Source organism: Pyxicephalus adspersus, chromosome 2 (assembly GCF_032062135.1).
Source record: "Pyxicephalus adspersus chromosome 2, UCB_Pads_2.0, whole genome shotgun sequence".
Lineage (NCBI taxonomy): Eukaryota > Metazoa > Chordata > Amphibia > Anura > Pyxicephalidae > Pyxicephalus > Pyxicephalus adspersus.
This window is the reverse complement of record NC_092859.1, coordinates 35,782,448-35,807,626: the sequence shown is the minus strand read 5'-3', so window position 1 is coordinate 35,807,626 and position 25,179 is coordinate 35,782,448. Positions and strand designations below refer to the sequence as shown.

Sequence of the window (25,179 nt, the reverse complement as noted above, 5' to 3'; positions counted from 1 at the left end):
GAACGATACCAGACCAATCGACTGCGCTTGCGGGATTTAAGGTAAGTGTATTTTTTTGGGCATTTTTCAGTTTACTTCCTCTTTAAAATGCTTACATAGGCTGTTTGCATAAGTGTGCGCACCCTTAAACTTTGTTGAAGAACCTTTTGTTTTTTTGGGTAGGATTTAATATTTGCACACTCTTTTCTGCAAAAGTGCTCCACATCTGTCAGGTTGTGATGGCATCTCTTGTGCACAACCCTCTTAGGGTCACCTAACAGATTTTATGTAAGATTTAGGGCTGGGCCATTCTAAATTTTTATTTCTGGTGAACCTATACTTTTGTTGATTTGGATGTATGCTTGTGGTCATTGTTATGTTGAAAAGTGAAATTCCACTTCTGAAAAGAGAAATTCCACTGATGAGATGGTTTTCTTTTTGTGATGCAGAAGAGTTGCAAGACAGAAGCTCTTTTTTGCAGTTGAAGCTTTTGGTGTTTTTTTTTTTTTTTTTTTTTTTTTTTTTTTATATTCTAATGAGGCCAAGATTTAACTTTTTGCCATAATTCCAAAAGGTAGGTTTGGCACAAAAACAACACTTCAAAAGGCAGAAAAGAATGACAGGAAAACAAAAAGTAATGCTGCTGAAGAGTAAAATAAAATGAAACATGTTTGCTTTGCATTTAAGTTCCCTTTTCTGCTGCCTACCATTCACTCAAAGATCATGGAAGCTGTGAAGCTCTAAAACAATGCCATATATCATGCATTATTGGTGGCAGTCTATCACTTTATCATTATCAATTCTAAAGGTGAGCGGCTTATATTTGGTGCCTTATGATTTGTTAAATAGATCTTTCTAAGTGTTTTGTTATATTTGATAACATCATAATAAGTTTTAAAAATAAATTAGAAGAGATCTTGCAGTATTTACTCTTATCATTTGCAATGTTCCCAGTTATCTCTGAGCCTTGCAAAACTGCACCTTTTTGGTGTTGACAATAACAATATTGCTGCTCTATCTGGTTTCAATTTACCTGATACAGTAGGATGATTGTTATTATTCTAGCACAGGAAGTTTGTTGCGGGCAGAATCACCAGGTGATTGAAAAAATATCTGCTTCATTTATGGTGAATTTAAAAAGGGTAAAAAAACAAAATGTAATGAGCCAAACATAAACACAAAAAGTCTCATACAAAAGAACATATCAATGTATGTATAATTTTTGTTACATCTATTAAAAAAAAATTTTCTTCCTTCAAGACAAACTACACATTTGGAGATTGAGCCATTTACACTCCTTGGGGTTTGTGCTGGACTTATTCCATATCCTCATCATAACCAGTCCCCAAGAAATACCTACCAGTGTGCTATGGGGAAACAAGCTATGGGTAAGAAGAACTCTGTAATCTCTAAATCGTTCTATTCGTATAATGTAAAACTGATATTGTGTACAGAAAAAAATGTTGACTCTGTCTTCTAAAGATTTTTTCATATCTAAAGGTTATTCATAGTTTTTCGTCTTTGTGAGACTTGTGTGGCAGTGTGCACAGTGTTGGAGCAGAAGAACTCTTAACACTATACACAGTTGTATACACACCCTCTGCACAAGCACATGCACAACTTAAAATGTACAAAAACTCTAACAATGAACTTTTATTTTCTTCCTTATTGTAATGGTAAATATACAATCAATAGCACTGTTTTATGTATATAAAGGGGTTCATCTTACCAGCAATTTAGTTATTACCTCCCTGTACTCTGCTTTGGCTGCACTAAAATCCAAAACATTGTTGATAGCTCTGTCTAGTTCACTTTTTTGGAATTTAGAACACCTCCCATATGCTATATAGAGATGGAGAAGAGAAGCTGTTATGCCTTCTCATAGATAAAACACAATGACTATTGTCAGCCTAAAATCGGAAGTGTGTTATTGACAAAGTGGAAATAAGGATTGGGGGAGTCTTTGAAAACTGCATCTATCTAAATTTATGACTTGTAAATTGCATTATATTACATTTTATTTCTTAGGTAAAGTTGCATAATAAATAGTAATTATGGTTGGAAAGTCAAAAAGCATTTGTTAAAAGATAAATGTTATAAAAGTGTCACAATCAATTAAAAAGGTCAGCAGATCCCAAAATACAGGCAGCTAAAATAATTAGTGAAGCCTGACTTATAAGTTGCATTTGATCATACCCTCTCAGACCTCTGAGCCTTCATATTGGTGCTTTATGTGTACTCTAGGTACCCTTTGCTTAGTGTGAATTTCCAGATCTGTAACCTGCATGACAGTCGAAAATCCTGATTTGGAACAAAGATCTAAAGTGGAGCTAAAGTTCAGTTTTTAAATTTTGGTGTCAGGCAGGACTTTATTGCATAAAGGGAAAGACAAAATCCCTTCTGAAATATTCTTACCTGCCTGATCGCTGCCCATCTGAGTTTGTTGCCAAGCATGCCCAGCAATCGCGACTTCCCTTTCAGGTGCTTGGACTGATTGGACTCCAGAATGCCTGCTTGGGAGTTAGGTCATCTCGGCCTTCCCAGTCAGGCTGGCCGACGGTCAGGATACAGAAGGGAGAAGATGGCACTGGTCGCAACAGAAGGGGAGCAGGTGAATATCCCCAAGGTTTAGTTCTGATTTAATGCTGCACTTAAGACAAATTACTTAATACACAGATATAATACTTAGGAACTGCTTTGTCTGTCCCTGTTTTGAGATATGCACAGTCCTGTCTGGAGGAAGACCTGGTTTTCTCCGCTTTAGTTTATACTTAGAGGTCTTGTCCCTCCCCCAACTGTGTGACTGCACCATGCAAGAGAAGTGGTAGACTTATTATCTGCCCTATCCTCTTTTCAGCATTCTCTTTGTTAGCACATGCACACTTCATCACAGCTAACTGGCTCCACAAGTTACTTCTTCTTTTAAATTAAGTTCCGCTCTACAAAAACTGCAGAGCAGACCATAAAACCAGGCCAAAAATAGGTCGTCGCACTGCTTGCATTTAACATAAATACATTTAATATTGTATTGGCTACATTAGTTTGTGTCTTTTATATATAATATATATATCCCATGTTGATCTTTTTTATTTCGTAAGAACCACCCACAACTCCAGATTCTGATTTTCTGCCCTCTGTGGAAGGTTTAGTTTCTTACCACACACAGTCATACAGGATCAGTGTGTACAGAAAACCAATTCAGTCCAGGCACAGTCCTTTTGTGATGTTTGCAGTGAATGAGTTTTTTTTTTCGCTCCTTCCTTCTCTCTCTGCTTTTTGTCTGGAGTGTCATTTGCAATTCATTGTCTCTGTTTTCTGAGCTGGGTGTATTCAGCTGCTCTGACCCCAGGTCTTGCACATTTAGCTCCCTGGATACAATGCACTGACGTTACTGCTGATGGTTGGGATACAAAAGCTGGTAGATATCTTCAGCAATAAAAAAGGCCTTTGTTTCTGTGTGTTATTACTAAACACCTGACTAAAGGAAAAGGATGCTGATAAAACCCATCAATGTAAAACTGAAAGATTTTGGCACCAGACACTCAAGACAGTCCAGAATATGCACCAATCAATAGAGGATTGTACTGGAACTCTTTATTTATATACTTATTTACTACTTATATTGACAAAGTGGGGGTGGTTGAAAATATTGGTATTTTGTGTGTGTAAACCCTAATCATAATTTCTATATGATAAAGGTAAAGTTTATAGATTGCCAACATACTACATAGCACTGTACAAAAAAATAGGGGGCACATATTACAAACTTCCATAGCAATCCAGCAAAAACAGAAAGTGTATGATACATGATACAGAAAGTGTAAAGAATGCTGGCCAAATCCTTGCAGTCTATTAGGTAAGTGTTGGTGAATGCAAAAAGTTGGGGCATTAGAACTGTGGTTGCTCCGTAATTGTCGGAGAGGAAGATAAGTTGGGTAGCCTGTTTGGGCCTGTTTCAGAATATGGCAGCAGCTTTTTTAAGTCTAGGAGCCATGTATGGGAACTGCTGTGGAGTGAGGTCATTGGAGGAGCAATGAGGGTTTGATTTTGTAGCAAAGTATAAATGTAGGTGAAACAAGAGCTTTGATGCTTTATTTATTTTATTTTTTTTAAAGTAACTTAATTCTGAGATATTTTGAAAAGTTGAGGTATGCAAAGAAGAGCACCAGATTATAAATTTTGAGAGTGGTACCTAAGGCTGCATACACACGCCCAATAGGATCTTTCACGATCCTTTCCAATGACATAAGACTGAACGATGCATGAACAAGCACTGTACATAAAACACTGATCTGTTGGAAGAACGACGGAGCGGCATTCTCTCCCCTCTTTTAATTTCTTTACGATCGTTTGTGTGTGGATCTGTCAGGATGGATTCATGGACGAGCGCTGTACACACGCCATATTCTCGCCCGATATCGGCCATGAGGCAGTTATCTGATGAGAGTAATATAACGCATTGTAAGGATGCGAGTCAAGGCTAATTATGAGGTTATGTACTAGCAGTTTGGATGTTCATGGGGGGGAAGAAAGGGGAAAACCTTGGATATGTTGTCTGTGGTGGAAAGAAAATTTCTGTCATTGACAATGATGTTGGGAAGTGATTAGAAGATGATGGCAGAAACATTGTTACCTCAATCTTAGCTAGGAAGAGTTTCAGGTACCAGACAGTTCATGGAGACATTGCTGATAGAGGAAGACAAGTCTTAGCAGGTGTCTTGGTATGTCATTTCCATATACATAATATCGAGGACAAAAACATTTACCTAGCTTTCTCTTGGACTACAGAACCTTTACTACTGTTTTAGGGGAAAATATGTTCTGTAATAGATGATATAGTACGGTGGACGAGCATGGTCACCATGGGGCAGGATGTTTGTTAATTTGAGAATCACCAGTACAAAATTAAGGACCTTAAAATATGCAGCACCACATCTAAAAATTACCAAGCTGCAGTATCGTTTGTTTGTTTTGAGGATTAGTTACACTTTAAAATTTTGTGGGCAAAGACAGCTGTCATTGTTAAATTTCTGCCCCCTTATAAGCAGGCCAGTAGGGTGGTATGGTAGATCGATGCCCTTTTCAGAATTGCTTTTATATGCCTTACCTAAATGTAGATGTAAGCCATAACTGACAGTTTACTACAGGACTGTGCATCTTGCCGCTGTATTGTAAAATAAAATATTTGCCACAGTTTTCGGAAACATTATTCAGTGTATCAAGGCGGGGTGTGGGGCGGGGGTCAAGATTTGCTTTAAGGAGGTCATAACAGCAACAACCAATATTTTTTCCTTCCTTGGCTTCTTTAAACCTTTTTCATTTGAAGTATTTTTTTTTTATTTAGATATTGTGAGCTTTTTCACAGGGATGACAATGGTAGTTTTTAAATTTAACTGTGGTTGATGCTGGTTTTCTTACAGTTTTTTTTCGCCATTTTGTAAGGTTTGTGCTTTTATGAAATGACCAAGATGGAGTGCATTTTCCATTCAGAACAAAGTGACTCTGCTCTGGCTCCTTTTGTAGTTTGTATATCACCTTTATAATAACCGTGGTAACTTTATAGAGCTATAAACCGTTTTGTTAGGAGGATTGTGACCATAACAATACAGAACATCTGACTTGTTATGACCTGAAACTTAATCTAAAATGAACTAAAATCAATGTTTTGTTCTGTGTTTGGTTAATTGCATCAGCATGCTTGGACTCAGAGTTTTACTGCTGCAGGCAATTGTTGGGCATTAACCAGTAAACCGTGCCCAATATGGGGTGCATTTAATATCCATATGGTGGGCTGTGTGTACAGTAAAGAATGCAGGATTCATATAGAAAATGAAACTGGACAAAGAAAGTGCCCCTGCAGAAAACATCAGAGGAGTTGTATCTTATTAAAGCGGGGGTATTGAAGAGCAGGTACACTGTTCTTTAAAGTGTTAGAGGGGCCAGACTGTATGTGAAATAGTGAAGATAAAACAACTTTTCGTAATGCCACCTAGGTACACTATGCCTATTACTGTACATCCAATCAAATAAAATCTGTCCCACATTAAATAAACCATATTTCATGTGAGATATAAGTGCCATTATGCATTATATAACAAAAGCATTTATGAAAACTGTAACCCCCACACCACCACCAATACCATAGTTGTTCTCAGTCATTAAAACCCTTCCCACACACACACAGATACAACGAGAATCAATGCCAGCAATCCTATAAATTACCCACACACATCTGTTTTGATTCTGTTTTATGCACATGTTTTACTGCTTTATCCCTCCCCCTGCACATTTGTTCACTGCTGCCCCCCTTCCCAAAATTCAATACATTTAATAGTATTGCAAAGTCTTTAGTCTGAAGATGAAGAAGAATGAAGCTGTAGGTATCTGCACACACCAGAGTGTAAACACACAATATTAAAGCATAATTCAGCCAGCATAATAGGTTAGATTTAATAAAAACGTGCATACCATTGGTCATAAAGTAAAAATTTAACTAGCTTCTAGATTTGAGTCCAAATCCTCCTCTTTACTAGAGGTGTAGGTAGGTGGATTAGGCACCTTAATTACTAGTAGGCAGGAGCGTAATAAATGGAGATGATACTTCCGACATTTATTCTTATAGATCATCATGAACCAAATGCTTTAGAGTCATATCTTATGGTATAAAAAATGTTGTTTCGGGACTCATTACAGTCATGAGCTAAAAAAAAGTAAACCCTCAATCAGTTTTAAGGTTTTGTTTATTCAGGCATAATTAAAATGATAAAAAAAATCATCTTGTCCTTCTAAAATTAGGTTCTAAAATTAGGTAAATATAACCTCGGATGAACAACACATGACATTACATTGTGTCATTTTTTAACAAAGGCCAAATCAAAATACAGAAACAATGTGTGAAAAATGAAGTACACCCTTACCACTTCTATAGAAATTAAGAATGTAACCTTGTGCTGTTAACACTGGTCAACAAACATTTTCTTGCCAAACAGAATAAATTAATTTTAGGTTATGTTTCATGCACAGATTCCAAATATGGTATTGGTTTTACTAGATTGGCTCTCGTTTTTGAAATATTGACCTCCATATTAACCTTATAGAAAACTAATGAAAAAACATGAAAATCAAGCAAAATTAAACTAGATATGCCTACATATACAAAATTAAATTTTTGAAATACTTAATGTCAATATATTCTATATTCAGTATATTTACAGAACTAATAACAAAGTTGTCATTGAAAAACTTGTATGAATTCCTTTTAAGCTGATGATCAGGACAATCACGTTGAAGGCTCCAGCAGTAGTCTGCCATCATGTGTCTATCCCATCTGCCCTGATACCTTTCTTCCATCACCTTTATATCTTGATGGAACCTCTGCCCTTGTTCCTCCCTGAAATCACCAAGGTTTTCTGGAAATTTTTGCAAATGACTATGGAGATAGTGTACCTTTTATGCTCATAGTAGCCACATTTTTAAAGTTTAAAAGCAAGTTTTGTACCAGTTCTTCATATTTTGTGCTTTATGGTTACCCAAGAAGTTCTTGACAACCATGGCATAGCTGTGCCAGGCAAAAGCTTTAGTATCAGTCATGTAAATTGTAAAATTTATCAGTTTCTGAATCTTGGGGCCAACAAAGATTCCTTTTAATTTTTCAGTACTCACTCCAGGGAAAAATATACAAATGTATTTGAAGCAATCACTGTCCTTGTTCAGAGCTCTAACAAATTGCTTCAATAATCCCAACTTTATGTGTAGTGGAGGGAAAATGATTTTTTCTTTGTCAACCATTGGCTCTTTGTTAATGATGTTCACTGCACCTTTTTTCATGTTGTCCCTTGGAGACCATGCCACCTTTTTCCAGCGATCCTGCTTTGCTCTACTATTCTACAAGCAGATGAAACATGGGTACTTTGTGTATCCACTTTGCTTTTTAAGTAGGAAGTTCACCATTTTATGTCAACACATATGGACCATTGGTGTTCATGATAGCAAAGCTTTTGTAAGACAGTTTTGTATTTTCATATTCTTCTTTTGTTGAGTGACCAATTGGAATTAATGCATAGCAGTTGCCATTATGCAGTAAAACAGATTTCAAACTTCAAGTGGAACGGTCTATGAAAAGCCTCCAGTTTTCAGCACGGTATTTTGGTAATCCCATATGGGCTAGTAGTCCAGGGAATGTTACAACAGTACACAAAGTCTCCATCGTCACTGAAATATGGTAGGAGTGTCATCTCTCTTCTCCTATAAACCGTTATATTAACTTCCAGGCTCACACAGTTCTTCTCTTATCCTGGATGCTAAAAGTTCAGATGCTACTTTTGATAGACTTGAGTCATGTGATAAATCATTGAGCTCTTCTTGGGAGAACTACTGGTTTGATGAAACACTTCCTTCATATTCACTTCCACTGCTAACTACTTGATTACACTCCAAACCCTCTATATCCTCCATGTCGGATACAGGAATATCAGGGAGTGTACTGAACACTGGTATGGGAACATCAGCACCGGGGGCTCGGGGTTACCGCTTTTGGTGTGGAAAATCCACCCCGAGCCACACTTGGGAATACTGCCAGGAAGGTAAATGACCCTAATGTATTCTGCTACATTTGTGGTAATTGTTCTCACCCCAGCCGCATTTTGGCCGGACAGAAATCTGTGCAAGCTGGCGATTCCCGGCCGTCACCTGCGTCCCCAGGAAATTTAAAATAATAAGGATTTTAAAAATGACCTGCTTTTGCATTTAAAAATCCTCATTAATGATACCCCCAGGGTATGGGGGGGGTTAAACAACTTGTTCTTGAACTCATATTTCTGTAAAAAAAAAATGTTTGAATAAAAAGAAGGCAAATGAAAGTTTCATAAAAGTAATGCTACATTTAATATAAAAAATGCAAAACATCAATGTAAAAAAAGATTGATAATATTATACTGTGTTAACTTTTGTTTGTTGGTAAATCTGTCTATTCCGATTCCTGTATAACAAGAACTAGAGCCAATTCAATGAAACTGATGTCATTTCTGCATTCAGCAGACCTGAAATACTTGGCAAGTGAAAAAAAAATGTTGAGCTGTGTAATCAAATGATAATCACAGCATCTGTGACCACCTCAATAAAAGCAGAGGTTTTGGCACCTTGCTGGTATGGACCATCCAGGTGTGCAGGAACACAAATTCCTGTCAAGACCTCAGGCCGATCTTGGTGAACTAAAATAAGGTTGTAAAGATTGGGCTAAAATTCCTTCACAACAACGTTGGTGTCAGAAAACAATCACTTCATGTTATTCTTGCTATCTAGGTGGTTCTACAAGCCTTTAAACCATGAGGTGACAGAATTTTACAATTTTTATTTTTTTTAATGTTTTACTTATGCAATATGAACACTCTCTGTTGGCTGCCCATTCACATGGTTCTCTCAAACTACACAGCCTCATGATGTCACAAAAAATGAACGTTTGGCAAGGACACAAACTGCAGTTCTAGATCCACAGGTTGCCACTCCAAATTGGCATTGGTCAATTTTTAATTTATATCTGCTTGAGCTTTAAGGATGTTTATATGAATAATGGCTTTGGAGCAGTAAAAATTCATACCTTTTTTCTGTTTTTGAACAGGAACAATTGGCTACAATCAGAGGAACAGAATTGACACTTTAATGTATCTATTGGCATACCCACAGAGGCCAATGGTGAAAACCAAGACAATTGAACTCATAGACTTTGAGAAACTTCCAGCAGGACAAAATGCCACAGTGGCAGTAATGAGCTATAGTGGGTATGACATTGAAGATGCCCTTGTGTTGAATAAAGCTTCTCTTGACAGAGGTGAGTACTGAAAGTGATTCATGTAAACTTAGGTGAAGTTTTTTTCCTACTCATCAGGGCATTTTGATGTTTACATACGAGACAGCCCAGGGAACCAACCCAGAGCAGAGGGCGGTTAAGAGGAAGGTTGCTACAATGTTTTCAGTTAGCTTTATATGGCACCCCCCTGACCCCTCTAACAGCCATGATCTGCAAGCATTTTTTGAAGAAGCATAGACCCAATGATAACATCACATTATCTAAGTTAAGAAATATAATGAAAACAGACTTTGTTTTAAAAAGTATTTAGTGGATTAATAAAGGGAGAGTGATGAAGGGAAACCAGAAAAGCAAAATATAGCAGATTACATATCATCTTTAATGAATAACTACTTTTTCTTTTTGCCACCATTATTAGTCAGACAAGGGCAAACGTTCTTAACTCTTTTTCTTTGCCAAAGATCAGTTTTACACAAACTTTTTATAGTTTCTCTTGCTGACTATTACACCACTAAAGGACTTTGTGCTGCCATATAATATCAGGGAAACATCTTTTTGGTGGACTTCTCTTGCTTGAGAAGAGCCAGATATAACTTCAGTACGTTCCTGCTGCCCATCATCAGTTCATTTGGTCACCTCTGGCAATCCAAACCTCACCTGTTACCAGCTCTTCTGGGTTTCATGAGTACCAGAAGCCTCTTTTTGTGCTCATGTCTGCAACCTAAAATCATTTTTAGGTTATATTGTAATCATTAAGTCTGTTCCATCCTCTGAATCTTTCTTGAGCTAGGTGAAGCTATACTGTTTTCTCTCAACTGAGATTTTCACCATGGTCATGCAAGATTTTTATTTCCATTTCATCGAAGGTAAATATTGGTTTGATGGCAAAGCCCACAAGTGTGCTCTCACTTTTTTCTGTGTAATGATGTTAGCCACTTCTGAGGTTTTAGTGGCAGAGACTTTGTATGATAATGAGTTGCACCAGTGCTGAACCAATGAGCATGCCCCTGGTATTAATGCAGCGCACACCAAGAAACATTTGATCTGTTTTTTTACTTCTGGTTCTGATCCACCCTTAAGTTATGTAAAACTAATGAACAAATACAAAAAAAGGGTGGTCAAAGGGGACCTTGGGTTATTCAACCAGAATGTGAACCCAAATATTAGGTAGTTATGTGGCACAAAAGCTTAAAAACATAATTTTTTTTTTATATATATAATCATCCTAAAAGCAGTAGACAGCTTATACCAGTATACCATATACACTTTTCTTTGGTAAAATAAAAACAAGGTGGGCATTGAACACAGGTGAGTCTCAAATACATAACTGATGATACTTGTGTCCTGACGCGTTTTGCAGGATAGACCCACTTCTTCAGGGGAAAATATCACACAAATAACATGGAAGACTTTTACAACCTTGAGGACCTTGTAATAGGAGAGATCTAAATACCTAGGTCTTGGGACCAAGTTTGCATAACAAGTCCTATAGTCAGGTGTGATTATTGGTCCAACAATTAAGTTGCATGGGTTGAAATCTGAACAAGACATCACAAAGGCAGGATACTTCCAAAATGCAGTTGATGCAGATGATAGAGGGAAAGCTTTGTTCCTGTTTTGCTGTCGGAGTCCCAAAAGAGTGACAATGGAGCACCACCTGTTATGCAAACTTCGTCCCAAGACCTGTGTACTTATTTCTCCTATTACAAGGTCCTCAAGGTTTTAAGAGTCTTCTATGTTATTTGTGTGATATTTTCCCCTGAAACAGTGGATGCTCTTGTGGCGCCAAAGGGTCAATAAACCCAGATGTTTGCCTTTACTTCTCCAAAATTTTTATGTTGCCTGCTTGCAGAATCTAGCTGGAGGTTATTTGTATGTCGATATTGTAAGACTTATGGCAGATATTACATGGGATCTACCAGATCATGTACATCTTCTCTCCGAATAACTGGTTGTCTGTGAAAACCAAGCCTTTTTTTTGCTTACTACAGTACTAAATGCTAGGATATCTACTTATTTGAAGGTCTATCGTTGGTCATTGAATATGGAAGCATAGTTGATTTGGTGTGAGTTTTAGGGCTTCCACTCTAGACGTTTCTCTGTGGGACACATACCCCAGTTATCTCTGGATCTGGTTATGGCCCTTTCCATTTTTTTTTTTTTTTTTATATAGAGAACCTTGGTATCTCACACTTTCTCTGCTTAAATGCAAGTACTATACCATTTTATTGTGTATGTATAAATATATATAAAACAGACACCTGCTGTACATATGAGAATATGTATAAAAAATATCAATGATTAAAAGACATCAAGAATAATTAGACACACCAGACAGCTTTTGCCAGCTAAATAAACTCAAAGATGACACACACAAAAAATCAAGCTTCACCACTTCTTGACAAAAGAATGGCACCTCCAATTACCATCACTGAATAGACAGACGCCTCCATCTCATTGTGCTATGAGATGAAACCCAGGGTCCAGAAATGTGAATAAAGGTCTTCTTTGCTCTCAACACTTCTCTGCCTAATGACATGTATGACGACTGCAGTGCTGCACCCCCAACACTTCGTACAACTTAAATATAACTTTTGTTGCCCAAGAAAGGCTCCTAAAGCACGAAGCAAAGACACCTAAAAGAGCCATGTGGATGTACGCTAGGAAACAATGGGCCATAGAATTAACACAATGGGCATAGAGAAACAAGTTTTCATTTTCGTATAGGTTTTGTTTTACCAAAAGGATAAAAAAGCCCACTTATTTAATTCCTGTTGTATTGACTGAGCCGCAAAGCAGGAAAACTGGGAAGAGCAGACATTAATGTCTAAGATACATTTCTGGGCATAATTTTACAGCAGCCTGGCAACCGATACAACCATCTTGTCTAAACAAGGAATAAAAGCAATAGCGTGTGCTGTGTATAGTGGTGTAAAGGTGATCCGTGTCTTTTTAACTAAAGCCTAATTTATTTCTCACTAATGACTAGTTTCCCCTAAACCTCTGTCCAATTAGCTGAAAGATAAAGGTGAGGGTGGAATTTTTTTGTAAACAGTAAATGGTTACATTGTTATCAGGCCGACTGATGTCAAACATGAATGAATGGAAGGCAAGACAGGAATCGCATGTTACATGGAATTCTAGTATTATGTATTTTCAGTGAGCACATTTTAAATAGCCACTTAAGTGTTTTTTTAAAGTTGTTTATGCGACTTTCACATTTTAACAAGCTTCACATTTTTGTTATAACAAATGTAGAGATAATAACCATGACCACTAGAGGAAGCTGTCATTGGCAGTGTGCAAGTACAAGACAAGAGTCTGTCTCTTTTAACGACGGGTAAAATAAGTTGATACCCGTGCATAATTTATGGGATTTGGTTGTCTGCACAAGGAAGGCTTTTACAGGTGAATACCATGGATAAAATATATTACCTGCTCAAATGATCCTATAGGAAGAATGGTTTGTCAACAAAGACTTTTAAAACCACAGCATGAAGGTCCTTACAATGTGGCAGATCGTTTTAGCTAGTTTGAGATTTACAGTTACTTGGCTGAAATAAAGATCCTTGGTGCTCACACACATATATTACTAGTCAGTAGTCAATAAATAGGCTTCCAAACACCCATCAGCATTTGCCAAAAATAAGGTATGCACAATTCTTACTGCATTCCTTTGTACAAAGGAATTGTAAAGCACAGCCATTGTTTAGCATTGCACAACAAAAAAGTAATGAGTATATATGCCCCACTCCTGTTATTAATTAAGAAATATAAAGTATATGTTAAATGTCAATAAAACATTAACTTTTCAAATGTTTATGTAAAGTAATTGAAAAGATTAGAGATTTACAGCTAAATGTCAGCCTTACCTTTGGTTTTGCACACTGGTACAGATTTCTCTCCTTTACTGAAATTGCTCAGATTTCACTGCGCACTGTGATTTGCTGTAAGCTTTGGCAACCCAATGGAATTCTGCTTTCTGATTTTAATATACACAATTGTCCATTGTAATATGTAAAGGGGAATATAAAGTGCATCATGGTGGATGCCTCTAACTACACACTGCATGTTGGCAAATTATGTAGACTTAAGAGACCTCTCCATTGCTGTGATGATTGTGATTTTCCCTAACTGACATGTCCAGATTTCATATGGGTTCAGTGTCTGGCCACTAAACCTACAAGATTGACTAGAATGCCTAGTTTTATGTGTGTATGGGCATCATTTTAAAGTAAATCATTCAGGGCTAAGTACAAGTTTGAAGACTTCCTCATGAGGTAGTTGTAGTCTCAGAAAAAAATCAGGTATTTTCTCCACATTGGATCTCCTTTCACAATCTAAAACACAAACACAGAGATATCTTCTTTTTTTCTGATATTGGGCAAAATTTGTTTAATGGGTAGTAAATATAGTAGATTGATTGTAAGCTCCACAAGGAAAGTGATTGATACAACTTATTCTGTGTATTCTAAAGTGTTGCAGCATGTGATGGAGCCGTTTTACAGAAGGAAATACAATAGAAAGATATCAGAATCATTTGCTTGGTGGATGTGCAGTACATCTGCTTTATACCTTTATTGTTGTACATTTGGTTGTTTTTGGGGCACAGAATAACAGGTAAATTAATTCCCTCCTAGGTTTTGGAAGATGTCTTGTGTACAAGAATGCCAAATGCACTCTGAAGCGCTACAGCAACCAGACGTTTGATAAAGTCATGGGACCCATGTTGGATGCCACTACACGTAAACCAATATGGAGGCATGAAATTTTAGATGCAGATGGCATTTGTTCACCAGGTAAAAAAAACATCACATAAACCTTTTTGCTTCGTGCATTATCTTTTTGTTAGAAGTATATAGGATGTTCTTTATGTCTGTCCTATGTATACCAGGGGAAACCTAGTTCCTTAATACATTTGCAACATTAAAAGTGAAAATAATTTGTCCATCCAAATCGTACTGTACATTGCATTTTGGACATACCATTATTTCATCAAAAAGGGAGATCTTTGCCTAACAGTTGATTTTTGAATAGTGCAAAATGTTGGCATACCAGCCAAGCAATCTCACAAGCAGTAAATAGGCTTTTATGGGACAATATAACTTTGCAAATCTGTATTATTTATCTCCTCCAGATGATAACCCTTACCCCATCAGTCTGAATAAACCTTTTTCTTTCAGATTTTTTTTGTATTGTCAAAGCATCAAATGTTTTTATGTTTGTAACTTTGTTTATTTTTTGAGTCTGATTTAAAAATAATTTAATGAAGTACAAAATAAAAGCATGTCAATTATTTGTAAATAATGGGAGTAATGTAAAGTTTAATAATTTTAGTTTAATTTTTAAAGAGAAATTATAGAACAAAATGTTTTTTGTTGAATGCAGTTAACAAAAGTGTGTATTAATCTGGAGTTTTGTTGCGCTTTTTCTGTCAATGTTGAGTTCTCTGTTAATATTGCAAATTATGTAATTTACACATTTCTGCTATTAGGAGAAAAAGTAGAGAACAAACAAGTATTGGTGAACAAATCCATGCCCACTGTCACCCAGACTCCTCTAGAGGGCAGCACTGGGCCACAGCAACCCCAATATAAGGATGTACCGGTCACGTAAGTCACTTTAAGCTATCATTGATTTTTGTCTTGATGCAAAAAAACAAAGGCAATAGCAACAATACAGTGCTTAAAATATACCTGTTTATTGCTAGATTGTAAATGTAGATATGTTTCTCCAGCTCTTCTGGTACTGTCACTGGGAGTGGGTACCTTCATTAAGATACCTGTCTCAGGCTGGGCTATAATTATTATTATTATTGTCCAGCTCAACCAGCCAGAATGGCAGAGGATAAGAACACTGTATCGTTATACTTTTTATTTTAAAAGTATAGTTACCTTTTATCTAGATGTAAACTCCAAGAGAATTGTAACACATATAAGAGAAAGCTGCCAAGTTCTTGTTTCTTTCTGCATTGCATTTCGGTGCCTTTGATCTCTTTGCAGCCTCTTCCAGTCTACAAATACCCCAGCAAAGGCTGTATGCATTTCTCATTATTATCCTGTATGCATTACATGTGACAACCTGTCCACACCTCTAAATTCCTAACAGGATGTACCTTAACAAAAAAAACCTAACTGGAGAATGTAAAAATAATAAAAATGGTTTATGAAATTCTCTAAAAATATGGAATTTTGTTGATTTGGGTTTTTATTACTCTAAATTAATTGCACGTAGAAGTGATGTTTGTCTTTTTAGAAACATACATGTAATGTTATTGAGTTGTTATTGCTGTCAGCTGTACTAATGGGGGTCAAAGGTTTCTACCAAAACACCCAACGTAGATGTGCAGTGTCTGCTATATCTTTGAATGGAAAACAAAGGGGAATTGGTTCTTTTAGTCAGATTTGTTGTACTCTTTTGTTCACTGTGCACAATACATTTTAGATCCAAACCGGTCAGCTGTAGGTACCAGTCAGTCTTCTCCATATAGGTTCCCAAAGCTGTCTTATTTTAAGGTGTATTATTTCAAAAGCAAAACTAGATTTATAAATGCACTGATCAACCATAATAACATTAATACTACCTGCCTATAATTATGAAAGCCCTAGTTTGCTGCCTAAGCTCCATTGACTTCCATTGAGGCATGGAACCTTCAAAACCTCTGACGTTGTTCTGTGGTACCAAGTACTAACAAGGCTGCCTGCCTCCTAAACGTTTATGCAGCTCTTAGCCAGGTAAATGACACAAACACCTGGCCACTCACAAGATCTAAAAGACAATAATTAGACCAGATCACCTTCTTCTGTTGCTCGGTGCTCACATGCTTTTTGTAATTGCTCTCCGTGATGGAGAGGAGTCAGCGTCTGTCTGTAGCGATGCCCTGTGTGTTCTGACACCTTTCTTAATGCATGAAGTTGAACTTTTTTTTTTTAGGGGATGATGCTTTAGAAGTAAAACTTTGCTCCTGCATGTGCCAGCATTGTCCTACAAATGCTCTGATTGCTGGGTAGTCAGACTTGCCGAGTTGAGAAGCTTAGGAGGCTGAGGATTCAGATGCAACATACCCAACGTTCTTGAATGTTCTAAGTCACAGTAGACTTTTTATACATATGTAGATCTCCTGTGTTTTTATATTTTGTTTCTCTTCGTATCCTGAAAAATTTGTCTGCAGAAACAGATTTGAAAAAAAAAAAGTCCATGTTTTGGCTGATCTGTGTAGAAACTTGCTGTGATAACCATATAACCCATATTAAATGGTGTTCTGTTTAAGATAAATTATATCTTTTGGTGAGTAGGGAAAAGTTTGACCAGCTGTCAGTTAAGTTCAAGTTGGAAATAAATCTATAAAGCATACAACATTATTTGTTATGTCTCCTTTTCCTAGATATAAAGGGTCTACAGAGTCATACATTGAAAAGGTTATGATTTCCTCAAATGCAGAAGAAGCTTTTCTAATTAAGATCCTCCTGAGGCAAACAAGGCGACCAGAGATCGGTGACAAATTTAGTAGTCGACATGGACAAAAGGGTAATCCTTTCTTTTAAAATATTCTTACAATCCTCTCACATAAAGTCAAACTATGTTTGATAAAATCACCTCCAAGTTATCAATCAAAACATACAAGGCAAATTCAGTTTTTCAAACTTCTGGAAAAGATCTTTTCCCTTCTGTAGGTAAGGCAAGCTTACACGTACACAGTATGTATGGAGGCTATGAGTAATGTCAAAGAGTTTGTCTTTTTTTTACCAAATATTTAGTTTAAAAATTTTAACAGCCCTGTCAGACTGCAAAGCAAGCCTAGTGACTTTATTTTATCCAGTAACAAATTCATTGAGGTCACATCCCCACCCCCATTCAGTGACTGGGCTATAAAGGGGCAGCTGCATTTAACCTCTGTGTACACTGTTCTCTCCTCCTGTCAGCATCTTACCAGTATATGTATCATACCCATGTGTCTTCCACTACTGCCCTTCCCATTTACAGTCTGGAGTGTTATGGCGGGTTGTTGCAGGAAACCGATACCAAGTCAGATCCAGATGCTCGCATCGTGATGTATTATTTACATTACTTAATACTAAAGACCATATAGTCAGTACCAGTACTATATTAGGAAACATTTCACTTCTGGTATCACCAAGTCTCCAAATCTGTGTACAGGAATCCTGTGGATGTGTTCTGAGATGCCATTATGTATGAATGCAACAAACTGGGCAGATTTTAGATAAGGCAGAGAGTTAATTTGCAGAAACAGAACAGAAAAGGATTAGCATTCCTTGCAGTATTTGTCATGGAAATGCAAAATAGGAGAAATGGAAGATTTCATAGTTAAAGTAATCATCTTGGTAAAGGAGCAAAGCTTGGCTTTATCTTGTCAGTTATCCCCTGATGACTGGGGATCTGATGACTAGTGAAGGAATAATTTAGCAACAGAAGCCTCAAATGCACAACTCTAATCACTATTTTACACAATTGGTTATTACAAACTTAATATACTGCTGGCGTGCCTGTTCATGAACCGATTTTCGCTTTTTCAAAGTTTCCACTATTGCCAATAGATATACACTCATTGAAATTTGTGACTTTGGGCTTAGTGGTAATGCTATGTTTTTATTATGTTTGGATCTGGCCTTTTAACACTATGGATTAATGATACTTTATCATAGACCGTGTTTGTGGCCTGTCAAGGTATTGCCTGAGGAAGTGCTGCAACACAAAATGTGTTGAGTGAAAGTGGGTGCACCATGGACCACTGAAAGCATTAGCTACTAAGATGGTCCTTCAATTGATGTGTTCATATGTCAACTTTATTTCTTCAAACAGGCAACGTATACGCATAATTCTATAAAAATACTCAACAACATTTTTATTTATAAATAACATACATTTATATATCAATAAAACATAAAAAAACAACAATCTCAATCTTTGTTATTCGTACTCGACGCGCTTCGCGGAGAACTACAAATGCGCATATATATATATATATATATATATATACACACAAATCATACACTTGAAAACAATACACATCATCAGTTGATATATTAAAAATATCATCTGTCCTGCTTTGTATCTTAATAATATAATTGTTAAAATTTACTTTCTAATTTAAACACACCATAAGAGCCAATTTTATAAAAGGTTTATAGTGTCTAACTTAAATGGTGCCGTTGGCTGCAATGGTTTCTATTGATATGTTGTAGCCCCAAACGAATAAAGCAGCAGCAGGGATATCCTTGCACTGCAGGTATTCTGATACATCTTTCTTTCCAGTAAGGTCAACAGTGACCATCATATTATTGTTTTAAGCGAATCTCATACTAAAGTTTCTGAGACTAGTAGTACATTAGATGATCCCGTGCTGCAAATATACAGCTATGTGTCTCAAGGCATAGAAGTTGCCTTGCTATTTTTTAGATGTAACTCAAGAAAAAATTGAATTTTTCGGGGGTATTTCTTAGGTACACGTTCATTTCTAGATGCTTCCAAGAAACCTTAAGTCCAGTCCTGAGATTTAGACAGATTTGCAGGACAGAAAAAACTGATTTTTCTCTACCTGTTTCTTCAATAAAAATTCTTTCTGTTAAGCAGTTTTTCCTTGTTCCATTTTAAAAACTTGGAATTAGGAAAATGTTGGCAAGCAGAGCTAATATTATTTACTATTTATATTTTAATAAATTTCTAATGGTCTCATTTAACTTGTTAACAATGTATAAAAATAGTTTTGGGGGGGGGGGGGGGGGGGGACATTAGAGGGTCAGGTGGCTGTAATAGTCCACTGCTACTTTTTTTTTTTTTCCTGCCTCTCCAACCAGCGTGAATTGAAATCCTCCCCTCTCCACCCATTTAATACCTCTAGGCATCAGTGCTCACCCCTCTGATCTGCAGATCTTTGTTGGAGGTGCTAATCCGTTTTCACATGACAGACTGAGAAATGCTCTTAAAGAGCAGTCATATATTGGTTTCTTTACATCAAAGCCACACCAAACTCCCTCTTATTCTCCTTCACGTTGTACAACTTTAGAGGAAAGACTCTCAAAAAGAAAATCTTTCTGTTTAGGAAGCTGATTCCTTATCTGGCATTCAGAAAATGTGTAGGTCTTTTGGAAAAGCTTGCAAGCCAGAGAAGGTGTTGGTTTTAAAGAGAGAATCCCCTTCTGTCTTCAGGATTTAATACATTGCGTGTAAGCCTTGATGGCTACAAGTAATTACAATTTTTTTTTTGGTTACTGCATTTAGTAATAGTTTGTCTGTTCAGTCAGTTGTTTGCTGTGATAAAAATACTATTTATTCACTCAAATAGCCCTTAGAGAGGTCACAATAATCCCTCTGGCAATATCTTAAGTGCTATTCCTTACAGGAGGATAGAGCAGTGGATGTTCATGCATCATCCAGAATCACCATTCAAGAACAAGTCATAGAAATTTGCAAACACCACCAACATTTTGCACAGACACCAGAATTTATAACATAAATTGGCCTCATCAAATTTCTAATAAAACTGCACTTTTTTTGATAGATTTCTATTTGCAGGCCTGAGCTTTGTGGTGCTTCCATCAATTCATCAATTGATGGTAATAACCTCATTCATTTATGGAATATTTAGTTAACTGGGGTTTTATTTTTTGGCATTTATCTAGTGAGGAAAATGCTATAAATGACTATAAGTGACAGGTCAGTAATTCCCCTGAATGTACATATACCTCTTGAGCACCCTATACTAAGAAAATATTCATCATTTTGACCCCTCCTCTCTTACCTGTCATACTGGTCGTCTTTTATACTTTGAGTTATTGATCCTCTGAATAAGTTTGTAAATATGGACTTTTACCTTTTACCTTAGTTTTTAAATCACCTTATATGTCTTGATACTGGTTTATTTGTAAGGTCAGGTGCAAAAATGATCATGGAAGAAGTACTTAAGTATTACCCAGTAAGTAAATGCAGGAAAGCCTGTCTCAAAAGCTAATATTTTTGACTTGGTTCCAGGGCAGTTATTGAAGTTTAAACTCCCTGTCTGTTTTGGTGGAGCAAAGCAGAGTTTGATTTGCCCTGACATTTTTGGTTTTTGTGACCCCAGCAGGCCATGATCTCTCATTTATGTCTGAAGGATCTAAAAGAATGGCAGTCCACCAGCTAATCCACTTTACCTTTCTGGGACATTGAACAGGTTTAACTTCAGGGCTCCTTCATGGGGCTCCTGACCTAATATATAGCTTCTTCTATCCAGAGAGTTAATTTTGCTATATGACAGCTTCCTTTAAAAGAGGGCCAGTTAGGTGCAGTGGCTTCATTGTTACTCTGAACTAGGATCTAGATCTTTTAAACCAATAAAAATCCCAGCTAAAAATAAAATTCTGTATTTAAAAATTGTCCTAAACACAAAATGTGAATATATATTACCTAACTTATTATTTTAACTGCTTACTAAATTTGAAGTGGTATTTGGTGATGTCACTGCCGTGCCGCTTACCGTTGTCCTTCCTGAAGGGGAAATGTGACCTGACTGACCTGCAGTTCCCACTTCAACTCTGTTAAGTTTGCAGATTTATACTACTTACAGATGTCCTGATGTTTAAAAAAAATTCCCGTCAGTAATTGTTTGAGAGGGAGAACCAGGGAGCTTTAATATTACTAGTCCTTTGCCCTTGGATAGCTTTTTTTGGGCACCATTTTCTAGTATACGGCCTTTTAAAAACAAAGTGGTCAAATAATAGGTTTGAATACTCAAATTGTTGATGAGATTTTCTTTAAAAAAAAACAAACAAACCATCATTTAACGTTCATCCCTTCTTAAAGTGATCAGCTAATTGGCAGGTTGCATCTTAAAGTAGGAGTACCTAGGCTGCTCTTCACTCTGTAGAGTTTGTAATTGCTGTTCAGAGTCTCCTCTATGAATTCCATATTAAATGCTCATTTGAAAGCTTGGCAAATATTTAGATCACCCTCGAGCCCTGTGACCTGCCGACCTCCCAGCACATTCTTCAGAGGAGCTCGGTCTTACTATGTTTTACGGCACAGAATAAAATTACAGTTGTGTTTTCTAACTGGGCCAAACCAAACACTTATTGTTCTTCCAGCACTGCTTTCTTGGGGTTTGTGTGTATTTTGTCAAGTTCCTGCGGTGGTTTTATAATGGGACAGGAGCATTGTGGGGTTTTTCAATTAAACAGGCTTTTGTGTGCTTACTGCTATGCAAATGTGTAATTCACAGTCTTTTAGGGGCTTCTGGGAAAGCTGTGTACCAACTTTATTGTCCTTGCTGCCTCTACAAAACCCATATTTAAAGTAGATTGCTAATAACCTTTTTGTCTTGTTTAACTGGACAAGATTTCCTCAACAAAGATCCCCCCTCCTCCCCAAGTCCAATATTTTTTTTCTTCATATTTCACAGACTTCATGTTATGAAAATTAGATTGCATACACCTTCATTGTAAAACAGTATGTTTGAAACTTAAAATGATCAAATTTTTTAAAGTAAATGCTAAGCTGGTGAGTAAGGGAGGAAGTTTATACTTAATGTACATAGTATTTATACTACAGGTTTTTTTTTTCTATATTTTCTATATTTTATTTTTTAAAGATACTTCAATTCTCTAAAAAAAAAATGTATAACTTTGGGCTTTAAACCCTCAGCACCTAAGTGGCATCCATAATTTTATACATGGCACTCTAAAAAATGTAAAACTGAATGAAGTGCATGTATATCGAATCCATAAAAAGATATAAAGTAACTGAAGAATGTAATTCGGCAGTATTAAAAAAAAAAAAAGGCATTTTAAAAGTTTGAATAGAAAGCTCACAATGATACTCCAGTAAACTTTTAGATTGTAAGCTCTTTTGTCCTCTCCTCCCCCTGTGTCGTTAATATCTTTGTCAATTAGGTAACGGATATTTATTGTACAGTATGTTAATGTTTGGTGTTTTATAAATACAGCTTAATAAGAATACTGCAGCTCAGGAAATGAGGATTACCTGTAAAACAAGCAAGTTCCTTAACTTTAACATGACAAATAACAAAAAAAAATTGATTTTGTGTGAAATGCCTTATAATTGTCATGCTTCCAATTTACAAAATCTTCAGTGGAAGTTTAGTGGAAATCTAGTCTTCAGTGGAAGTGTAGGATGATTTCCATTTTTTGGAATTAGAATTTAAGTTTTTTTATGTGAATTGTCCCAAGTCCTTATTTTGTTTTTTGAAGTTTACTTTTTTAACATTTACTTATTATTTTAACACAAAAAACTAACATTTTACAATTTTTTTTAGGTAAATTTAATACTAAAATGTAGTATTAATACTTTACTGTTATCAGTCCAATTTGGTAGTTCCCTAATTACATTCAACAGTTTTTAGTTTTATGTGTTTTCATATTACATTTTTACTTTTACCTCCGCGTTTATATAAGTCTGAAACTATAACTTATCTTAAGCTCATTATGCCCCTTTGTGTTATCTTGTATTAAAATCTGTCAGCTATGACTGGTCTTCCAGGCACAGTCAGCGGAGCAGAATAAGTTAATTATTTACTTGTGTCACTTGGCCCCTTCATCTAATGAAATGCACAGCTGTGTTGGATCTGTGGATGGCTGTGGAGATCCCATTGTTACACGAGTCAGCAGAGGGTAGGAGCCGCAATGATGGAGAGTCCCCACTTCTTTCTGCTGTTTTGCTTTTCTGTGTCGATTTCATGGTTCTTTTATCACTCACTTTCACACAAAACAAACAACACAGCGACGGTCTGCTATGGGAACCGACTTGGCACATAAAAGGAGTTCTCAGGGGTTGGCTCTTTGCAAGGTACCTTTAGCGCACGTTTGCCTTTTACAGTGTCCGACCTAAGTGGTTTACAAAATGTACATTATTCTTCAATAAACAGCAAAAGTACAACATCCCTAAAGGGAACTGGTTAACAATTAGAGTATTCTAGCAAGATAAAAAGTATAGTATTTTATGGGGACCTGTAAAAAAATATAATTGCAGTAAAAGTAGGAAAACTGCAGAATTCTATGCACATTTTTTAATTGTTAGATTTTATGGTAGAACTCTAACTTTGCTTGCCTTCTCTACTCTTCCCCCCCGCCCCTTTTTTTTTTTTTCTTTTTTTTTCTTCTTCTTCTTCTTTAGGCTGGCCTGTAGACAATAATAGCCCTAGCTCTTTACTCTCCTTGATGGTCCTTCTCCTTAAACTATTCTCACATTATGATGTGTGAGTCCCACTCTGTTTATTCTTTTACAACATATTGAATCTCTTTAAATAAGCCTTAGATCTGGGCTTCACAAAAAACTAAACCATGTGGGTGTTATGTTGTTTTGTACTGGTCCTGCGTTGTACATGATAATGATAACAAAATGGGTAAAGGCAGAGCAAGGAAAGAGAAGCAGCTTTGTTAGAATAGTCATTACTACTAGAACGGCCAAAGATGCAGGATCTTGTAGTAAGGTGTGTGTGTGTGTGTGTGTGTGTGTGTGTGTGTGTGTGTGTATATATTCCAGAGACCGAGAGTGGCAGATGAACAAACGGCGGTTGTAAATACAGTGCCCGTTCTGTTTGTATGGGTAGGGTGGAACAAACGAGTAGAACCCCGCTGTGCTCTCCTACCTTGATTCGTAATTGTATAGTAATTGCTCACTCCTGATCATAGCTTTTTTTGTGTGCAGTGACACACAGGTGTGTTTTACAGACTAAATCTCATTACCACCCACAATGGAGCTAAAAGCCTTAGTAATATAATGCTAGTATAATATTATTAATAGGTAATATATTAGGGTAGTTATGGAGGGTTCTGCCAAATAATAAGCTAAACAACTATTCTATCTTGCCCAATATGACTACAGATAAAGGCTGAGCTTACAAACATGCTTCTGCTCTTCCTCAGTCATTAATGAGCTTAGGATTGTAAGTCAGTCAATAGCTTCATTTATGAGTAAGCAAGATAAGCTTGAATGCAGGGTAAACGGCTTAATAAAAAAGTTGACGTACAGCTTTTTAAATCTTTTTAGCCAGTCTTGTGATCAAGGCATCCCCACCAAACGTCATAAGCTCCGTATCTTCAGTGTCATTTGTTAAAGTACCTTCTCCTAGCCTGTTTATTGGACAGTGAAGTAACCTTAACGGTGATCCTGCCCTCCTGTAAGAATGTTCATTGCAAACCCTCCTTCTCTATTGAAGTTGTGTAATCTACTTCACAGCAACAGACAAACAAATTTTAGGTATTTTACATTAGCTGTATTTAAAGCCAAGCTCTAGGCAGATATAAAGACACATTTTTGTTGTTGGTGTTCAGTCTTTATAATAAATTTCATGATTTAATAATACATATCTTAAATAATGATTAATATTTCTGTATGGAGTACAGCCTAAATTTTCAAGAGACTCCACTCAGTATGCAGATTAG

At 36.5% G+C, this 25,179-nt stretch overlaps 1 protein-coding gene across 1 annotated transcript in view; it reads left to right on the top strand.

Moving 5' to 3' along the window:
* The window catches only part of POLR3B (RNA polymerase III subunit B), a 59,841-nt gene that overhangs the window by 25,711 nt on the left and 8,951 nt on the right, over positions 1–25,179 (top strand). The window contains exons 19-23 of the mRNA XM_072400410.1: positions 1,240–1,367; positions 9,596–9,805; positions 14,425–14,583; positions 15,279–15,396; positions 17,169–17,311. Coding sequence (XP_072256511.1) covers positions 1,240–1,367; positions 9,596–9,805; positions 14,425–14,583; positions 15,279–15,396; positions 17,169–17,311 — 758 coding nt within the window. The remainder of the gene's footprint in view (positions 1–1,239; positions 1,368–9,595; positions 9,806–14,424; positions 14,584–15,278; positions 15,397–17,168; positions 17,312–25,179) is intronic.